This window comes from Dasypus novemcinctus, chromosome 29 (genome assembly GCF_030445035.2).
Source record: "Dasypus novemcinctus isolate mDasNov1 chromosome 29, mDasNov1.1.hap2, whole genome shotgun sequence".
In the NCBI taxonomy this organism is placed as follows: Eukaryota; Metazoa; Chordata; class Mammalia; order Cingulata; family Dasypodidae; genus Dasypus; species Dasypus novemcinctus.
In genome coordinates, this window is record NC_080701.1 from 30721273 (window position 1) to 30739687 (window position 18415).

The 18415-nt window shown below is 35.7% G+C and overlaps 1 protein-coding gene across 1 annotated transcript in view; it reads left to right on the forward strand.

Moving 5' to 3' along the window:
• Positions 1-17759, forward strand: part of ATP6V1B2 (ATPase H+ transporting V1 subunit B2) — a 29643-nt gene extending 11884 nt beyond the window's left edge. The window contains exons 2-14 of the mRNA XM_004479964.3: positions 23-78; positions 4502-4600; positions 5478-5571; positions 5698-5775; positions 6314-6453; positions 6770-6871; positions 7220-7317; positions 7965-8088; positions 9892-10042; positions 12499-12581; positions 13282-13386; positions 14317-14446; positions 16325-17759. Coding sequence (XP_004480021.1) covers positions 23-78; positions 4502-4600; positions 5478-5571; positions 5698-5775; positions 6314-6453; positions 6770-6871; positions 7220-7317; positions 7965-8088; positions 9892-10042; positions 12499-12581; positions 13282-13386; positions 14317-14446; positions 16325-16464 — 1400 coding nt within the window. The 3' untranslated portion in view covers positions 16465-17759. The remainder of the gene's footprint in view (positions 1-22; positions 79-4501; positions 4601-5477; positions 5572-5697; positions 5776-6313; positions 6454-6769; positions 6872-7219; positions 7318-7964; positions 8089-9891; positions 10043-12498; positions 12582-13281; positions 13387-14316; positions 14447-16324) is intronic.
• Positions 17760-18415: the final 656 nt, after the last annotated feature.

Genomic DNA, 18415 nt, shown 5'->3' on the forward strand with positions numbered 1-18415 from the left:
ACTCTTCTGTATTTCTTTCCAGCATACAAGACAGTATCAGGAGTCAATGGTCCACTAGTGATCTTAGATCAAGTTAAGGTAATACCACTGTTTGTTATGGTTTGACCATTTATAAGGTTAAAAGCATAGTGTTATCTTATTTAGTATACTTTAAAATTCATAGTATGTTTTTTTTTAACATTTCTTGATCTGAATATCAAATACTGTGTGGGAGAAGAGGTTTAGACTAAATGTCAAAAGACAAGATTCCAGAACTGAATCTGTGGATTCTGTTATATGACTTTTTGAGTTCCTCCTCTGCAAAATAATAAATAATATTTACTCTTCATACCTCACAGGATTATTAGGAAGAAAACCACAATAATATTTGTGTGTGACTATAGAATACCATATGGATATATAGTATCTTATCACCCTGCCATGCATTTAGTTATTTGTGCAAGTGTCTTGTCTTCTCTACTAAACTTTAGCCCTTTGAGCGCATACACAATGTTACTTAATCTTTGAAGATTAGGTGTTTCAAGTAATGAATGAACAAGAGTAAGTTATCTCAAAGTGATTAAAACCCTAGAGCAAATAATACATTTTACATATTCAGTTTGTTGTAAGGTTTTTAGTTAATATTGTTTTCTTAGCCACACATACACTTAAGAATTATATACACTACTACTGTTTTCTTAGAAAAAGAGGCTTAGAATGAAGTCTGTAGTTGGGCACCTTTGTCTAAGCCTCTTGCCTGAATTCTATAACCAAAATATATTCACAGAAGATAATATATGTAATATATTTTCTCTAACAGTATTTGTTGGTAATTGTATATCGGTTGTTATTGTGGTGGGACAGGGATAGACACACACAATTACTAGTTTGTTGAGAAAGGTTGATGAAGGAAGTATGTTTAGCTTGTGGAAGCTAAGGCACTGAAAGAAAAAAGTTGAGAAACATTTCTTAAAAGAAAGGGTAAAGTGCATAGTCCTTTACACTTTATCACTAAGATAATATTTTTGAGTGACAATTTACCTGTACAAATTAATTTTAAAGATTAAGCACAGCAAGTTTACCTCGTAGCACTTAAATTGTACAAGATTTAGGCAGGTGCTCTTTGATGTTTCATGAAAGGACAGAGACCATTCTCCCGTCCCCCTTTTTTTTCTTTGATGAGGAAAATAGTAGGATGCTTTGTTTCTTTATCCTTTATTTTTTCTTTATTTTCTTTTATTATTCTTAATGAATAAAATTTTCAGTTAATATTTTAAATTTTTTCATATTAATAATTGTATTATTAAAAATCAGTTCCAAAATATTTGAATTTCATCTGTGTTAAGCACTGAGCTCAGCTCAGAAAATATAATGGTGAACAATAGAAAAGGCCCCTCTCCCAGTTGAGCTTAGTGTAGTGGAGAAGCAGCTGAAAGAGAAATACATAAGTAAATGTATAATTAAAAATTGTCATAAGTGCTCTGAGAGACAATAATGGGAAAAACATCTCTGAGGAAATAATGTTAGAGAGCTAAAAAAAATTTCATTGACTGTTATTTATAGTATAATTCCAGATAGGAAGGACTGTTAAGTAAATTTTATGTAATTGTAATAATGGTTTTATACTATCAAATTCATGGCTTTTTTTTTTCCTTTTTAGAAAAAAGAGGCAAAAAACAAACCACTGTTGGCTTTTTATAGCCTAGTTAATCTTTGCCCTCACACCCCCCAAGTTTTTCTCAGACATATGACAAACCCTGGTTTTGGTTTTGGTTTTAGTGTTAACTTAAAGCATACACTGAGGATCAAGGAATAGATAATCTTACACAAATTGTATTGGAGGTTAAAGAAGATGGAAAGCTTACCCAGCTCATTTATAAGGTTAGTGTATCTTTGATTCCGAAACTAGACAGAGTCGTACCAGAAAAGAAAAAATATATAGCCATTCTCAACTTAAAACAGTTGCCAAAATTCATGATAAAATGCACTCACGTATTAGATATTAGCAAAGTAACTATGTAAATCAACAAAATTTTGACAAAGTTGCCTTTATCCTAGTAATACAAAGGCAATTTGACATTAGAAAATATATCAGTGTAATCAGCACATACAGTGATTAAATTGGAAAAACTTATACTCATCTCAGTAAATACAGAAAAAAGATCTAATAAAATTAAATACCCATTTCTAAAAAAAAGTCCTCTTAGAAAATAAGGAACAACACAAACTTTATTACCTTTTAAAGGGTATTCATCATAACTGAACAGCATACTTATGAGAGACTGTAGATACATTACCATTTTAAGTTCAGAACAAGATGAGGATGCCTCCTGTCACCATTAGTATTCACTTTTATGACTGGAATCTAGCGAATGCCATGAGAAAAAGAAATTAGGGTGTAAAAAGAGTAGAAAGGAAAGGCACAGCTATCATCATGTCTTGGTGATACACTTAACTACTCAGAAAATGCAAGTCATTCAGTGGACAAACTATTAGAAACAAAGGGGTGGAACAGAGTTGCTTGATACAGAATCAATCCACAGAAATCATTAGTATTCTACATGGCAGAAGTGTAACTAATAGCAGTAACTAATTAGAATAATCAGTAACTACTTATTTGCAGAAAACTATAAAAATGATTGAAAGACATAAAAGAAGACCTAAATACTAAATAAATGAAGAGTCTGTATTCATGAATGGAAAGACTCAAAATAAGAAGGGTGTAATTCTCCCCAAATTAACCTGTAGATTAATTTCTTTCCCATCAGTGATGCAAAATGAATTAAAATTCATTTGAAAAAGAAAGTCCAATGCTTGCAGTGACCATCTTGAAAAAGAACAAAAAGAGAAACTTCCCCTATCAGATAACCAAATCAGTTAGATACAGAATAATTAAAAGTGAGGATTTGGTGCAGGAATAAGCAAATATACCAGTGGAACAAAACTTAGGAGCCCTGAAATCAACTCTCCTAACCAATGAACACTTGACTTGGTAAGTGCTAGGGGCAACATTACAAGTATGATAGATGGGGACTTTGGGCTATTTAGTAAATATTGTTGGGGCAATTAATTTCCCACATGAGAAAAATAAAATACTAAAAATAAATCTAATGAATTAAAGACCCAAACATGAAAAAGAAAACATAGAACTATTAGAAGAAAATATTGGAATCCATCTGTATGACTTCAAACAAAAGGAAAATCATGCACCATAAAGGAAAACAAGTCATGTCATTACATAAATGTTTAAAGATTTCTGTGTGATGAGATACCACAAATAAAAATAAAATACAAGGATCAGACTGGGAGAAGATACTTGCAAAAGGATTAATAACTGGAAGATATAAAATTCCTACCAATAAATGATAAAAAGCACATCTAGAAAAGTGAGACAAGGATATTGATAAGCAATTTATAGGAAATAAAATCTGAATTGTCATCCAATATGAAAAATGCTTAACATGAGTAGAAATCAGAACAGAGGCAAATTAAAAAGATGCAATTTCTTACTTTATCAAAATAGCAAAACAAAGTTTAGCATTATAAGATTAGCACAGGTATAGGGAAATGATACTTTTGCTTACTGCTTAGGAGATTATAAATTAATACAGTTACTCGACAGAGTATTGGCAGATAATGGGCCTACTCTGTGCCCCACCACTAGGTAACTAAATACCTTAGGGAAACTCTGGCACACTTACATGAGAAACCACATGCAAGAATGTTCATTGCAGTATTTTTGTAATAGTGTAAATTTGGATCAGCCTTGAACTCCATTGGTAGAACAGCTGAAAAAATGTATAGTCATTTGATTCTATTTTGATTCTACGTTAGGTGGATCTGTTCTATTTTAACATAAATTCTAAGATGCCTATTTATTCACATTTTAACATCTTTAGAAAACTGGTGTCATCATCGTTTAATTGGCAGTAGTTTTCTTCATGTTACACAGAATTGTGGTGCCTCTTTCAATAGATTGTGCTGATAAAAAAAAAAAATGACTGATCCAAAACAGGGTCAAGTGGAAAAAAAAACAAAACAAAAAACTCCAAGTTGCAGAATGACGTATTTAATATGTAGTACTTATTTCATTATTTAAGAACATTTTACCTCCTGGTCACCACCCAATTTTAAAAAGCACACATGATTATGGATATAGTCAAAGCAAAACATTGATTCTGCATGATGGAACATGGGGATTTGTGGGGATCTTTGTGCCTTTATGTAGTCTCAACATTTTAAAACATATACACATAGGGAAAATTAAATTTAATTGCTGTCTTTTCATGGATTTAAGACTCTTTTTGTATTTTACATTGTGTTTGCTGGATTATGTGTCAGTGTTGAGTGCTGTAAGAACTTAAATTACCTGAGGATGTTATGACCTCTTTTGGTGGATACCTGTGCGTCTTGGTGGCCAGGAAGGAGTTACATGCATATACATGCTATGATAGATACATATGGAGTACTTTGGGGAGCTTTCAGAAATGTTGGCTATTGATTCTTTGTTTTCTCTCTACAGTTTCCCAGATATGCTGAGATTGTCCACTTGACATTACCAGACGGCACAAAAAGAAGTGGGCAAGTTCTAGAAGTTAGTGGTTCCAAAGCAGTGGTTCAGGTAAGCATCATTTAAAACTTGATCAGTAGAGGGGACCGGATGTAGCTCAAACAGTTGAGCACCCACCTCCCACACGGGAGATCTCAGACGTGGTTCACAGTTCCTCCTGAAGAGAACAAACAGCAAGCAAAAACTGTGGAAAAAAAAACACAAAAATAAACTTGATCAATTGAATTTTTTCCTAATTGCAAAAACTTAGGGAGCTGCTTGTTTTTTAGTGATCACTGATTACTGGCTGTGGGGAAAACAATATTTTTGTATGTTTTCATGCCAAGGGTCAGTCCCCTGTATTCATTCCAGTCTAAGCTCTACTAGTAAATGGCTTGTATTTTTTTGCAGTGATAATCACATAGGAGAGATGAAAAGTAGAATTCCCTGACTATGGATAAAACCAAAGTGATAACCGAGGGAGGAGTCTGCTCCTTTAAATTGTTTCATAAAATTCCTAGTTTCCAGTGTTAACCTAAATAGGGGAAATAACTAGTTTTCTCAAATAACTTGTTCCCAGAAAAAAATAGTTGCAGGCTGGGGTTGGCAGAGTATCTGTAAAGAGCCAGATAGTAAATATTGTACATTTTGTGGGGCACATAATGTATCTGTTGTATACTCTTCTTTCTTTTTTTAATTTTTTTAAAAAAGTCTTTAAAAATGTAGAAACCATTCTTAACTTGCATGCCAGATTTGACTTGCAGGTGCTGTAAAGGTCTAGAGATGGGCAGTTTGTTTCATCATCATGTACATTTCTTTCTTCATTCTATTTAAAATAGTGTCCTTTTATAAATTTTACTGTATAAGGACTGATTAACAGCTAAATAAAATTTAAGTACACATGATCTAAATTTCCTTTACACTTCTGATCACTTCTCTTTCTTGATAGGTATTTGAAGGAACTTCAGGTATAGATGCCAAGAAAACGTCTTGTGAATTTACTGGGGATATTCTCCGGACACCGGTGTCTGAGGATATGCTTGGTAAGTGGATGTTTTATTCATTCTGAGCAGAGATCTGCTTCCTTTTAAGCATAATTCCATAAAGTCTACAAAAATAGTGACTATCTGAAAGTCAGTGCCTACTCAGTGAGTCTTGTTGTTTTACAGGTCGGGTATTCAATGGATCAGGAAAGCCCATTGACAGAGGCCCTGTCGTACTGGCTGAGGATTTCCTTGACATCATGGGTAGGGGCAGAAAATGGATTTCTGTATTTGAGGGAAAATAACTACCTATCTTGTATCTTTGCCCAGATAGAGTGATTCTTGCGGTATCATTTTAAATAGGGAACCAACAACAGTTTACCAGTAATTTCTCTATTTCTATATTTAATAAACTTACTTTTCCTAGAAATTCAAAACTTTACATAGAAATCTTAAAATACTGTGAAATATCACTACGGACTCTCAGAAATTTAAGTAGTAAAACCAAGACTTTGCAATGAGGCTCCCTCTCTTGTTTGCTTTACTTTTATTTAAATTTAGGTACTTCAGTTCTGTTACTGTATTTTTGTAACATCTTCAAAAGACTAAAGAGGGAAAAAAATTTCAAAAGTTTCAGATATTAAAAATAAGTGAATTTTAAAGATAGTTAGAAATGTTTTATGCAGTTTTGATTTCTGGTTCTTTTTTACTTTTACTTGATTTCTTCGTTTACTTGATGTCTTCCTCTATTCATAAATAATGTGCAGAAATATTAATATTTTCCCTTTTGGAAATGCCTCAGGCCAGCCAATCAATCCTCAGTGTCGGATCTATCCAGAGGAGATGATTCAGACTGGCATTTCGGCCATCGATGGCATGAACAGTATTGCTAGAGGGCAGAAAATTCCTATCTTCTCCGCTGCTGGCTTACCACACAATGAGGTGAGAACTAGGACCAGTTTGGTGTGACACTTAACACAAATTTCTGGATGCTTCACTTTTTTGAGTAACCAAATAGAATTTTCAAAATAAATACTTAATGTTATTGTTTGCATAATCCAATTATACTGACTCTCTCCATGCATGCTACCTGCTATCTTGCTTACCTGTGTATCTTTGCAAAAAGTGCAAAATATTTTTGTTGGTTAAAGACCTCTAAAACATCCCAGTTTCATGTATAATTATAATTTCAATATGTTTAGAGAATTCTTTTCTTTCTAGAATGATTTTAACTCAGTTCTTCTATAATCCTCATCAGATTGCAGCTCAAATCTGTCGCCAGGCTGGTTTGGTAAAGAAATCCAAAGATGTTGTGGACTACAGTGAGGAAAATTTTGCCATTGTATTTGCTGCTATGGGTGTAAGTATAATTTTTTCTGTTTTAGTATAACAATATAAAACTAATTACTTAGGTTATTAGAACATCATATAAACTACACATATATAGTTGAATCTGTTTAGAAAGAAAAGTTGCCAACTTGGCATTTTGACCAAACTAAAGATAAAATTTTGTATTTGATCACAAAACTAAAGAATAATACTCTTTGTACCCAAAGCAGGGTGTTTACTCTGTTGGCTTTTATGAAAACCTTTTGGATAATTGAAACTTTAAAAATAGGAATGATTTGGATCCATTGCTTGGCCTTGATCAGAAATAGATGTTGAGAGTTTTTCTCCTCCTAACACTAATGAAGTCCTTGCTATTTAGGTAAACATGGAAACTGCCCGATTCTTCAAATCTGACTTTGAAGAGAATGGCTCAATGGACAATGTCTGCCTCTTTTTGAATTTGGCTAATGACCCAACGTAAGTAAATAGGTTTTTTTCTTTCTTTACATCCCCAGAATCAGGATAAAAAATTGCACCTTCTTTTCTAAGACAAAGGAGGTAAAATGTTACAATGAAAACATGTAGGTCTAGAAATGAGATAACTCTTTATTTAAATTCGAGTTACTGCTTCTTGCTAGTTATTCGGCTTTGAGCAAGATGCCTAAGCTCTGAAGCTGAGTTTCCTCATTCATAAAATGTAACAAATAATATTTTTCTCACAGGGTTCTTGTGCATATTAAATTAAATGAGGTTTTGTGTTTATAAGTTGCCCAGCACACATTCAATATTTAGTAAATGCCTTTTCTTAACTGAGAAATGTGGTCTCTGATTTTTTTCTCATTTTCTCTCTCTCTCACACATGCTCTCTCTCTTACTGTCAGTTTTGAGAAACTATAGTTTGGAGAAAGTATGGGCACTTGCATGTAATCAATTTAAACATTATAGCACTGAGTAATTCTTATTATGTAAATACACAAAACAACTCTGCCTTAGTAAGTAACAATTGCTTTACCCCTCCTCAGTTTATTTAAACTTTAAAAGGAAGACCTACTGTATTTCCAGAATTATTTTTTAGTTTCTGACCTTTTCATTTGAGTGACCTGGGACTTAATATTCCCTTTCAGCATTGAGCGAATTATCACGCCTCGCCTGGCTCTAACCACAGCTGAATTCCTGGCCTACCAATGTGAAAAACATGTATTGGTTATCCTAACAGACATGAGTTCTTATGCTGAAGCGCTTCGAGAGGTAACTGTTTTTCTTCTTGTTTTTCCCCGTCTCTCTCAGAATCTGGTGTCTGGCCATTAATTTAAATTTTTTTCCCCTCATTTAAACAAAATGGGTCAGTTGTCAGAGTTACCTTATCCCTTTCAAGTTTCATTTTTCTTAGATGATGTTTTTTAAATGTCATTGCTCATTTATTAGCAGAATACCTTAATCAGGAAGAAAAATACAACTTAATTTGTACCTATCAACTTAGTAAAAGTTTTAGAGGGTGATATTTAAATTATTAGCCTATTTATTACACTGTTACTCTCTTTGCAGATTAAGAACATGATGCAAGTCATTCATTCAGTTCTTCTCCCAGGAAGTTCTGTGTCCAGACTCAATTTTTAACTCCTTTCACAATTCCTTTTTTAATGATGTTTGTATTTTAAGGAATGAAAACCATTGTTTGGCATCACTCTCTGTAGAATTTTTTCCTTCAGAAAACCCAGTATTTATTTAGGAATAATATTAAGGAAGTAGCATTTATCACTCAAAAGTTTTGGGATATTTATTCTATTATAAGAACTGAAATTTTGAGTAAGTTACTCTTTACGCATGTAAAAAGGGAAGAAGACCTCTAAAGAAGTATGCTTTATAAATATCTAACTTCTTAAAATTCTCCCTCATCCATTGCTGTATCTCACTCTGTTAACAGTATGTTTTACAAATTAGCAAAGGACTAGTTTTTTTCCCCCCATCCACTGCAGATCCGTTTTTTTGTTGGTTTTTTTTTTAAGATTTATTTTTATTTATTGCTCTACCTCTCCTTTGCCCTTGCTGTCTGTTTGTCTTCTTTTTAGGAGGCACTGGGAACCAAACCCAGGGCCTCCCATGTTGAGCCACCTCTTCTCTGTAGACCAGTATTTTTGTAAAATACAATAAAAGGAATTACTAGAAAAGTAAGATTTTTTTTAAAGTTACACAATTTTAACTTTTATAATTATAAAACTTATCTAATTATTTTCTGATAAAAAGCTCAGATTTTTGTATTATTCAACAGGCATAAAATTATTCTGTCAGATTGCCATTGAAGTTTCTAAGTGCTTATCTCAATTTCTGTATTATCTTTCACACATTGATAACAGTTGGTCTGCAGACCATACTTTGAGTAGCACTGCTCTAGTACACTCTTTTGGGGGTACCAAAGTAGCACTTGAAAGTTGCACTTAATAATGTTTTAGGGTTATTTAGGTGGCTGTAGATGAACATGTATGCTTATATTCAGGTCTTCAAGAGAAAGACTATTCTTATTTTATGCAGTGGTATTGACTCCTGACTTTGCAGTCTTGGGAAATGATTTATCTGACTTGATTCCAATTATAAGTTGGGAGTAACAACTTTACCTTCCTCACAGGATTGTTGTGGGGATGAAAATTAAAGCAACAGATGATTCCTGGCTACAATTCCTTCCCTTTTGATCTTTTGAGAATTAATTTATGTAAATGTGGCTAGATTCATAGCCTTGAAGTACAGCTTGTGAACTAAGACTGTTTCTCTCAGTTTTACAGCTGCTTTTGATTTATAAAATTGTCAACAGATTTCCTTCTAGTAAGCTATTTGAAGATGTGTATGAGAGCAATATGATTTTAGCAAAACATTTCTGGTGCCGAATAATCTGAATTTGTGTTGCTAGAAAATTTTGCTAAATCATCTCTTAGAGACAGTATTTAAAAGGAGCAGGATGGTATTTCCAGTGTTGTAATTTGGCATGTTCAAACATACCTATTCTAACCAAGATTCTCTTCATATTCTGATATGTGATACTCATCTTCTAATTGTCAGGTTTCAGCAGCCAGGGAAGAGGTTCCTGGTCGACGAGGTTTCCCAGGTTACATGTATACAGATTTAGCCACAATATATGAGCGTGCTGGTCGAGTGGAAGGTAGAAATGGCTCTATTACCCAAATCCCTATTCTCACCATGCCTAACGACGGTAAGGTTTTGTTTTGTTTTATTTGGGGGAAGAGGGTATTTTTTAATTTATTCTAAAGATATCATGATATTTTATTTATTTCTCCTAGGATTTTTTGAAATACTCTTTGGCCGCAAGCATTTAAATTCTTACCATTAAAATCCCTAACCTTCAAAAACTTGAGCTCTACATCCTCCAAAAAGCCCATTTCCTGTGGCAGTTCTAGCCTGTCCAAGACAAGGCAGCCAACACTTAGATAGTCCTTGGACTTGGACTGCTTTGCTGTTGCATAACCTCACCTTCCTGCGTGGCCCATTCTCTCCCTACAGCACCCAGCACAGGGAGAAATACTTAGAAATTGCTTGACAATTTCTTTCTCTTTTTTTTTCATTATTAGAGCATTTTCATTATTTCAATAATAAAAAACAGACTAACAAGAAAACCTTCAGCTCTCAATCTCTGTATGTTTCCCTTGCTGTACATAGCTGCTATTTCTGGCTATTCTTGCACAATTATTTATTGGTTTGTTTAGCAGTTTTATTGAATGATGGTTTAACTTTTTAGGTCTGTGGATTATTTCAGTCCTAATCCCTGTAAGGACTGTGCTTCTAAGTGAGAAGACTGTAGAACCTTTTGAATTGAAATTCTTTTGAGAGTTTATCCCCCGAGAGTTTACCTTAACTAGTTATTTGTGTCTAATTAAAATTTTTAATTTGAAAATTATCCATAATTATCATTACCCTTTCTTGGAAGAAAATTTTCTGTGTAATTTAAGCTTTTAATTTTCATTTAATTACTAATTGAGTGCCTGCTCTTTGCAGATACCGTCCTAGATGTAAGGAATAAAAAGCAAGGATTTGTGATCTCTTCTTAACCTGTTACCCATTCCCATTGGGGATATTTGTTATGTGTGTGCCCTCGTGGTTTTAAGGTAGCCTGTGTAAAGTGCCAAGTGAAGTGCGCAGATAATAAATCCCACAAGACCATAGAGAACAGAATGACCACCAAGGACTGGTTAAAATTTGCTTTTTTTCACTAGGTGAATATGAAAGCACACAGGCAATGTCTGGCTATGTGTATGCTCAGGGTGGTTCCTGGGACGAGCATTCAGCATTCCTCTTAGGTTATTGTTTTTTGGTCCTTACCTCAGTTTTGTAAAAGTACTTTTACAAGATATGTTCAAGAACAGTAATAATTCACTATCAGTTAGCATCATTCCAAGCACTTTGTAAATACTTACTCATAGCAAATCTGAGGTCATTGTTATAACCTGAGGCACAGGAAGGTAACATAATCTGTCAAGTTTAGGAGGTGATAGATTTTGAACCAAGGCCATCTGAATGCATAATTCTCCGTAAACTTACGTGATACTGCCTCCTGATATGAAAATGATTTGTTCCAAGGATGGAGCTGTTTTCTTGTGTAATTTAATTTACATAGCAATGTATTGCTTTGTGTCACCTTTATGATGCTTCCTGAGTAGTGTGCCTTTACTCGTCTGGCATCCCTGTATTTTCCGTGTTGAAATGTTGCATGTACATCTGATATATTATGTGAACTAAGGATGTCTTTTTCAGATATATCAAGTTGGCAAATTTCTGCAAGGCAGCTTTGTGTTTAAAAATGGGATTTTATTTGTATTTTGGGGGTAAGAGCATGTAACAAGGACAGAGAGTATGTTTGCTTTACAGTGCCCACACAGATCTAACAGTGTGCTGCAACCAAATTAAACTGTCCAATATGATAACCACATGTCACTATTAAAATGTAAGTTAATTAAAGCAGCACAAGGGAACAGATGTGGTTTAAGTTTTTGGGCTCCCATCTACCATGTAGGAGGTCCAGGGTTTGATTCCCAGGGCCTCCTGGTGAAAGGCTGGCCTAGCATGGCGAGCTGGCCCATGCAGGAGTGCTGGCCTGTGCAGGAGTACTGGCCTATGCAGACTGGCACAGCAAGATGACACAACAAAAAGAGGCATAGAAGAGAGACAATAAGAGACACAGCAGACCAGGGAGCTGAGGTGGCACAAGAGATTGAGCACCTCTCTCCCACTCCAGAAGGTCCCAGGATCGGTTCCCAGTGCTGCCTAAAGAGAAGACCAGCAGACACAGAAGAGCACGCAGAGAGCAGACAGCAAGCACAAAACAGTGGGGTGGGGGTGGGGGAGTAATAAATAAATTAAAAAAATAAAAATAAATCTTTAAAAAATAATACAATTTCAAATTCAGTTTTTTACTTGCACTAGCCACATTTCAAGTGCTTAGCAGCCATATGTGGCCAGTGGCTACCCTGTTGGACAGCACAGGTACAGAACATTTCCATCCTCACAGAAAATTCTTTTGTGTATCCCATCCTAGGTAATGCTATAGATTATACAGAGTAACCTCTTGTGGGTTTGGTTTTAGCAGATGGCTGTTCTAGCTAAAAGTTATAAACCGCAATATTGTGTTTAACACAAAATGTCTCCTTCTGGTAGACATCACTCATCCAATTCCTGACTTGACTGGATACATTACAGAGGGACAAATCTATGTGGACAGACAGCTGCACAACAGACAGGTATTTGTCATTAGAACAGTGTTGTGACGAGAATCTTCTCTTATGTTACTCTTAGTAACTTTGCTTTGCTGTTAGGAGCTATTTTCTTTGGAAAAGAATGGTTTATAATGTGGTTATAAAATTGTTGTTTCTGTATTCTGTATACTGAAAATCTGGTATGAATAAGAGTTAAGAATTAAATTTTCACCTTTTTTATTGTGCCTTAAAGTGGAGTCAGTTGTCTCAAAGAATGTTCTTGGGTGTTCTGTTCCATAGTGGATTAATTTATCAATCTTGTTATTAATAGAGAAATATATATTTTTTGATTCTCTAAATGAAATTTTTGTTTCTCATTTTATTTTGTGTATGATTTTATGAGTCAGAGTGCAGAACACCATTTTTGTTCAGAAGACCATTTAGATTTGACACCATGGTATTACAAAACGAAAGTTGAAATTTAATTTCATAGACTTTCTATGTTGTCTTGTACTGTTGTGGAGAGTTCGTTTTTTGGATTTGACTCTCCAAAGAAATAACACGCCATAAAGTTTTTCATTCAACCTTTTCTTCCCAGATAAAGAGAATAGAACTCATCTAGAAACAGATGCAACAGTTTTATTTAATATAAGGGGTGATAGTGAATTCAGAATGCTTCTTTACTACCAGTAAAGTTTGAATTTTATACTTGTAGTATATTTTTCTCTTTCTCACTCTACTCAAGATTTACCCACCTATTAATGTGCTGCCGTCGCTATCACGGTTAATGAAGTCTGCTATTGGAGAAGGCATGACAAGAAAGGACCATGCCGATGTATCGAACCAGCTGGTACGTATAGCCTTCTAGGGAGGGGGTTTGAAAGAAGTGAATGCTTTTCTCAATCTGTTCTTTCTGCTCATTTATACGTTTTGTTTTGTTTTTTTACCTTTCTCCCTTATCTCCTTTCCTTTCCCCAATCAAAAAAAAAAACAAAAAACCTCTGTCTCTAGATAGATATAGATATATGTCCTGCTTTAGTAATATTTTAGTGTAGGCTTGATGTGTAATTTTTCATTAGAACCAAAGCAGTCTTTTTCTCATAAGGAGATACTTATAATCAAAATTTAAAACCATATGCTTAAAAACTACACTTAATGCTGTATAAAGTAGTTTCTAAATTTTAAAAAGCCATGCAATAAGGCTGTTTTAAGTTTTTGTTTGTAATTTTAATAATAGAATATTCCTGAAAGGATATTCTAACATTGCTTGCTTAGCATATTAAGCCATCACCAGAACTTTGAAGGATACAGCTTTATATATTCTGCGAAATCTTCTGTTTATATAGTCATGTCAGATTGTACACCAGCCACAAACAAAAAATACTTTTTGATCATAAAGCAGAAATGGTTAACTTACGCATCACAAATATTTTTCTTGAATGCAGCCTCATGATGGATTTCTCCATGGTTTAAGTATGGGTTCTGATTTTCAGAGGCTCTATAAAATTGACATATTGAGGAAATTTATTTTTTTCAGTGTTAGTAATCTCTGTGCATTAGATCCTTGAAGGCTCCCTTCTGAATGAGACTATTTTATGGTAAACTCCTTCTGATACTTGTATATGAACTGTATGTGAATTATATTTGGTTAACAACATTGTGAAATTGCTTCTGTGGTCTCTTGTGAAGATAGCCACAGAAATACACTTACATATCCCAGACTGCTGTTAACGTTTATAAAATCTTATCCCTGTACTCGTGTAACCTTTCACCTCTTCAGTATGCGTGCTATGCCATTGGGAAAGATGTACAAGCCATGAAAGCTGTAGTTGGAGAAGAAGCCCTTACCTCAGATGATCTTCTTTACTTGGAATTTCTGCAGAAGTTTGAGAGGAACTTTATTGCTCAGGGTAAGATGGCTGTTTTCTTGCAAACATAAATAACCTTCCATAGTTTTGAAGACTTCCTTGCCAGTCTTAGAGAATTTACTTTGGTCTATATGCAGTTTTCCTTCTGGTTAGACAAGAGGTTTTTCCATCCCCCTTCTGGGCTATATCCTTGCACTTAACCTGCTGTTCCTGTCCCTCTGGCTTCTGAATGTTTTGGGAGGCTCTTACTTTGATTATCCAATTATGTGGCTGCCATCTTTTTTTTTTTTTTTTCTTTTTCTTTTTTTACCTTCCTTTATTGACAAACTTTGAAAAATGGTTTGCCCTTCTGAACCCTCCTTACAACCAGTCTTCTGCTGTGCTACCTCCAGTGACTTCCTTGTGGCCCCTTCTTCTTTATCGTAACCTCTCTGAAATGGTCTTCTCCTCTGGCTTTCTTAGGGTTTGGGATTTTTCTGACTCATCTTCTCTCTTTCATTTCCTTTTCCGAGTTCTTATTTTCCTGTCCCTTAAGTAGAGTTCTTCGTGTGGTCCTTATCCTATTTCTAAAGCTCTAATCACACATCTCCAGCTGCCTTGGGGGCTACACTTACTGCCATCCCCTTCAGGCTTAGCAGGGCAGAACCAAAGTTTCTTTCCCAGCTGATCTCTTACCTAACAATTCTCTTTTCAGCTTCTGTCTACCTTTGGTATGGCCATTTTCCTAGTTAACGCAAGCTTAGTCATTGGACATACTTAACTGTCTTCATTTATTCCCTAGTGATCAATTATTGGCCAATTTGTGTTACCCTCTTTTGAAATATCTTATCCTATTCTGTTTCCACTCCCATTACAGTACCTTAGCCCAGTGCTTCTTAAATTTTAAAATGTTTTTGAATCAACCAGGAATCTTGTTAAAATGCAGATTCTGATTCAGTAGATCTGGATGGGGCCAGTTTCTATAAGCTCACAAGTGAAGACAAAGCTGTTGACCTCTGACCACTCTTTGAGTCAGACCACACGTAGAGTCTTAAGGCCCTAGCCAAACCCTCTGTCTCATCATCCCCAGCCATTAGCACAACTTTTCACCAGTCTGCCTGACTCTATATACCACTACCAGATTAAATTTATTACTGAGTTTATCAGTTATCCCTCTACTTAAAAAGCCTCAATGGCCTTTTCATTATATACTATGTGTAGGATTTTCAAGCTATTTTACTTGATCTCTTCCCTGCCTCACCATCTCTTCCTTCCTCAACCTAGGAATCAGAGTGGTTGGACTTCTGGATTATTTTTGAGAGTTTCATGTTAAAAAAAAAAAAGGGTAGGTGGGCATCGTAAATAGGAAAGTACACAAATCCTAAGTGTACAGCTTGCTCCAATAGTCCACTGTAAGCAGACCTGTCGTAACCCCCACTGAGGTCAAGAACAGAATATTGACAGCAATTCAGATGGCTCTTTTATGTGTGTAAGATTTACTGGTGGTGGGGAGATGAAGATGATGCTGCTATTAAAAAAGTAACAACTGTGAAAACCACCAACGCATGCATGTATTCTGATGCTCAAGGTATCTGAAGTTATCTGAGCTTCTGTCCTGGTATCCCTCACTTCAGCTTTTTTCCCACTATTCTCTGGACAGAACACTGGGTCTAGACCCCAAGACTTTTCTTCCATAGACCATCTCCAGTTGTTAGAGCTCAGCGCAAGGACTCTTCCTAGACTGCCCCAGCCCATGGCCACTCCTGGTTTCCTATGGTGCATATTGACTGTCCCCCTTGTCTCTACATTCAGTTGCATCCAGTCATGGGCGATGTAATTTCTCTTTCTCTCTCTTTAAAATTTTGTGCCAGTGTTAAACATCTAGCAGAATAGATGCCTAATAAGAGTTGGAAATAGTTTGCATTTATTAATTTTTTTAAGGTCCTTATGAAAACCGCACTGTCTATGAGACTTTGGACATTGGCTGGCAGCTGCTCCGGATCTTCCCCAAAGAAATGCTGAAGAGAATCCCTCAGAGCACCCTGAGCGAGTTCTACCCTCGAGATTCTGCAAAGCATTAGCTGCTGCTTCATCGCTGGCTCTGTACTCTTGTGAAATACTGGTTCTGTTTTCTTTATTCCTTTTCCACTTGCCCATCCCCACCTTTGTGTTGGAGTTTACCGTGTTACCCTGTAATTAAAAACAAAGAATAGGTAACATATTGTGCCAGTGTTCCCATGTTTTAAACTGATAAGAGACTTCAAAATATCTCCTATTCTGAAGCCTGGATCATCAATGCTTTGTTTAAAATAGTGCAGGGATGGAGGTGAAGTTTTCTTATTGCAGTGTGTATTTGTACATAGTGGTTTAGTCAGTCACTTAATAATGTCCTCATTTTTCGGGTCTCCTTTGCCTTATCTCTCAGTCCCCTCAAGAGCAGAACTATCTGAAGTTATAATGCTTTGGTCTCCAAACCAGGGGCACGTGCAGATCTGAAAGAACCCTCCTTTCGGAAGCACTGAGAGGCGCTTCTGAGCACTGGCTTTTTTGATTATTGGCGTGCCTCTGGGCCTGTGCTGCTCTTAGCAGATGGCTTTTACTGTCCACTTGCACTTCTCTACTTAATGAAAAGATTAACAAAAGAAGTTTTCCCCTTATTTTTGGTATGTGTGAGTTGGGACTCCTGTCTCTTGCAGTTTTCCCTCTCAGTAACACACAGAATCATGCAATTTTTGCACAGCTGGCATTTATCTGGTGATAGTGAGATGCCTGGTCTTGGTAATCTTTACTTGATTTCCATGCAGAAGAATCACATAATTAAAATAATTTTCTTCCTTGAAGAGAATTGGGTGCAATAAAAAGAAGAAAGAAAAATCTACATCTATTCCACTTTATGATGTACTAACAGTGGTTAATGTTTCTAGAATATTTATCAGATGCTGAAGGCAAAGTGGAGAGGAGAAAGTTGCGACGACTCCTATGTTTATGGATATTTCATTAGATTCTCTTAGCGGCCTTTGGAAATCTCCCTTTTGTTCTTGCTTTCTGACCTGTCTCTGCCTTTTCAGGGTAATCTTGTGGCACAAGTGATAGCATTTACAAGCTATAGAATTTTAATTCCTGCCCCTTCCTGCTGCTAGCCCTGAAACTATCTTCTATGCAGTCCTGCCAAGTCTACTGTTTGGTCTCTTTGTGTTCTTTGTTATATGGGTGCAATAGCAACTTCTGTACTCTGTGCATTCCATCTTTCAAGTTGTGTAAAGTTCTTCATTTTTTCTCTGAGGGTGTGTTTGGGGGGAAGTAAGCATGATCATATTTTAATGTATAAAACGTGACATCTGGATAAAAAATGAAATAAATGTTAAATTAAATGGAAGTTATCTAAAATGGCTCTTGTATCTTCTAACCAGAAAAGCAATATCAACAAACAAATCCATAATATATAGTAATGTATCTCTTTGATTCACAGTCTTGAACATCACACCCAGTATTGGGAACCCTGTGCGATTGGCATATAGTTCTGTGTTTCATAACCCACTATCTTTCATGCCCTCCTTCAGTTCTTTTCATTAATATCTTTTACAACATACTGTAGTTTGATCCCAAATTGGGAGTTACTGCAGGTGCTCTGTGGCATTCTCTGTTTCACAGTTCCAGGGACATCTGGAAATGACCTGCCATGAATGAAAATAGGGTGATAAATAGGAAACGAAGTATCTCCTTTAGAAAAGCTAGGCAACACTTGCTTTAAACACGATCTTAAACAGACATCCAGTATAAAAACAAAGTAGCTGGTGAAGGCACTGGCAGGTGCTGGGCTTAGGGAGGCCTCCATCCCTCTCCCTGCCAACCCAAGGCAGCTTAAAGGAGCTGTAGAAGCAAAGGCCCAGTCACGGCAAGAGCTAGGTAAACCTGGGTTCCAATCCTGGTTCTGCCACTTGCTGTACGGCCTTGCTTAGTCACTTAACAACTTCCAGCCAGTTTGCTTATGCCCACTTTTGGATTGTTGTGTGAGGACTAGGGATTCTGCAT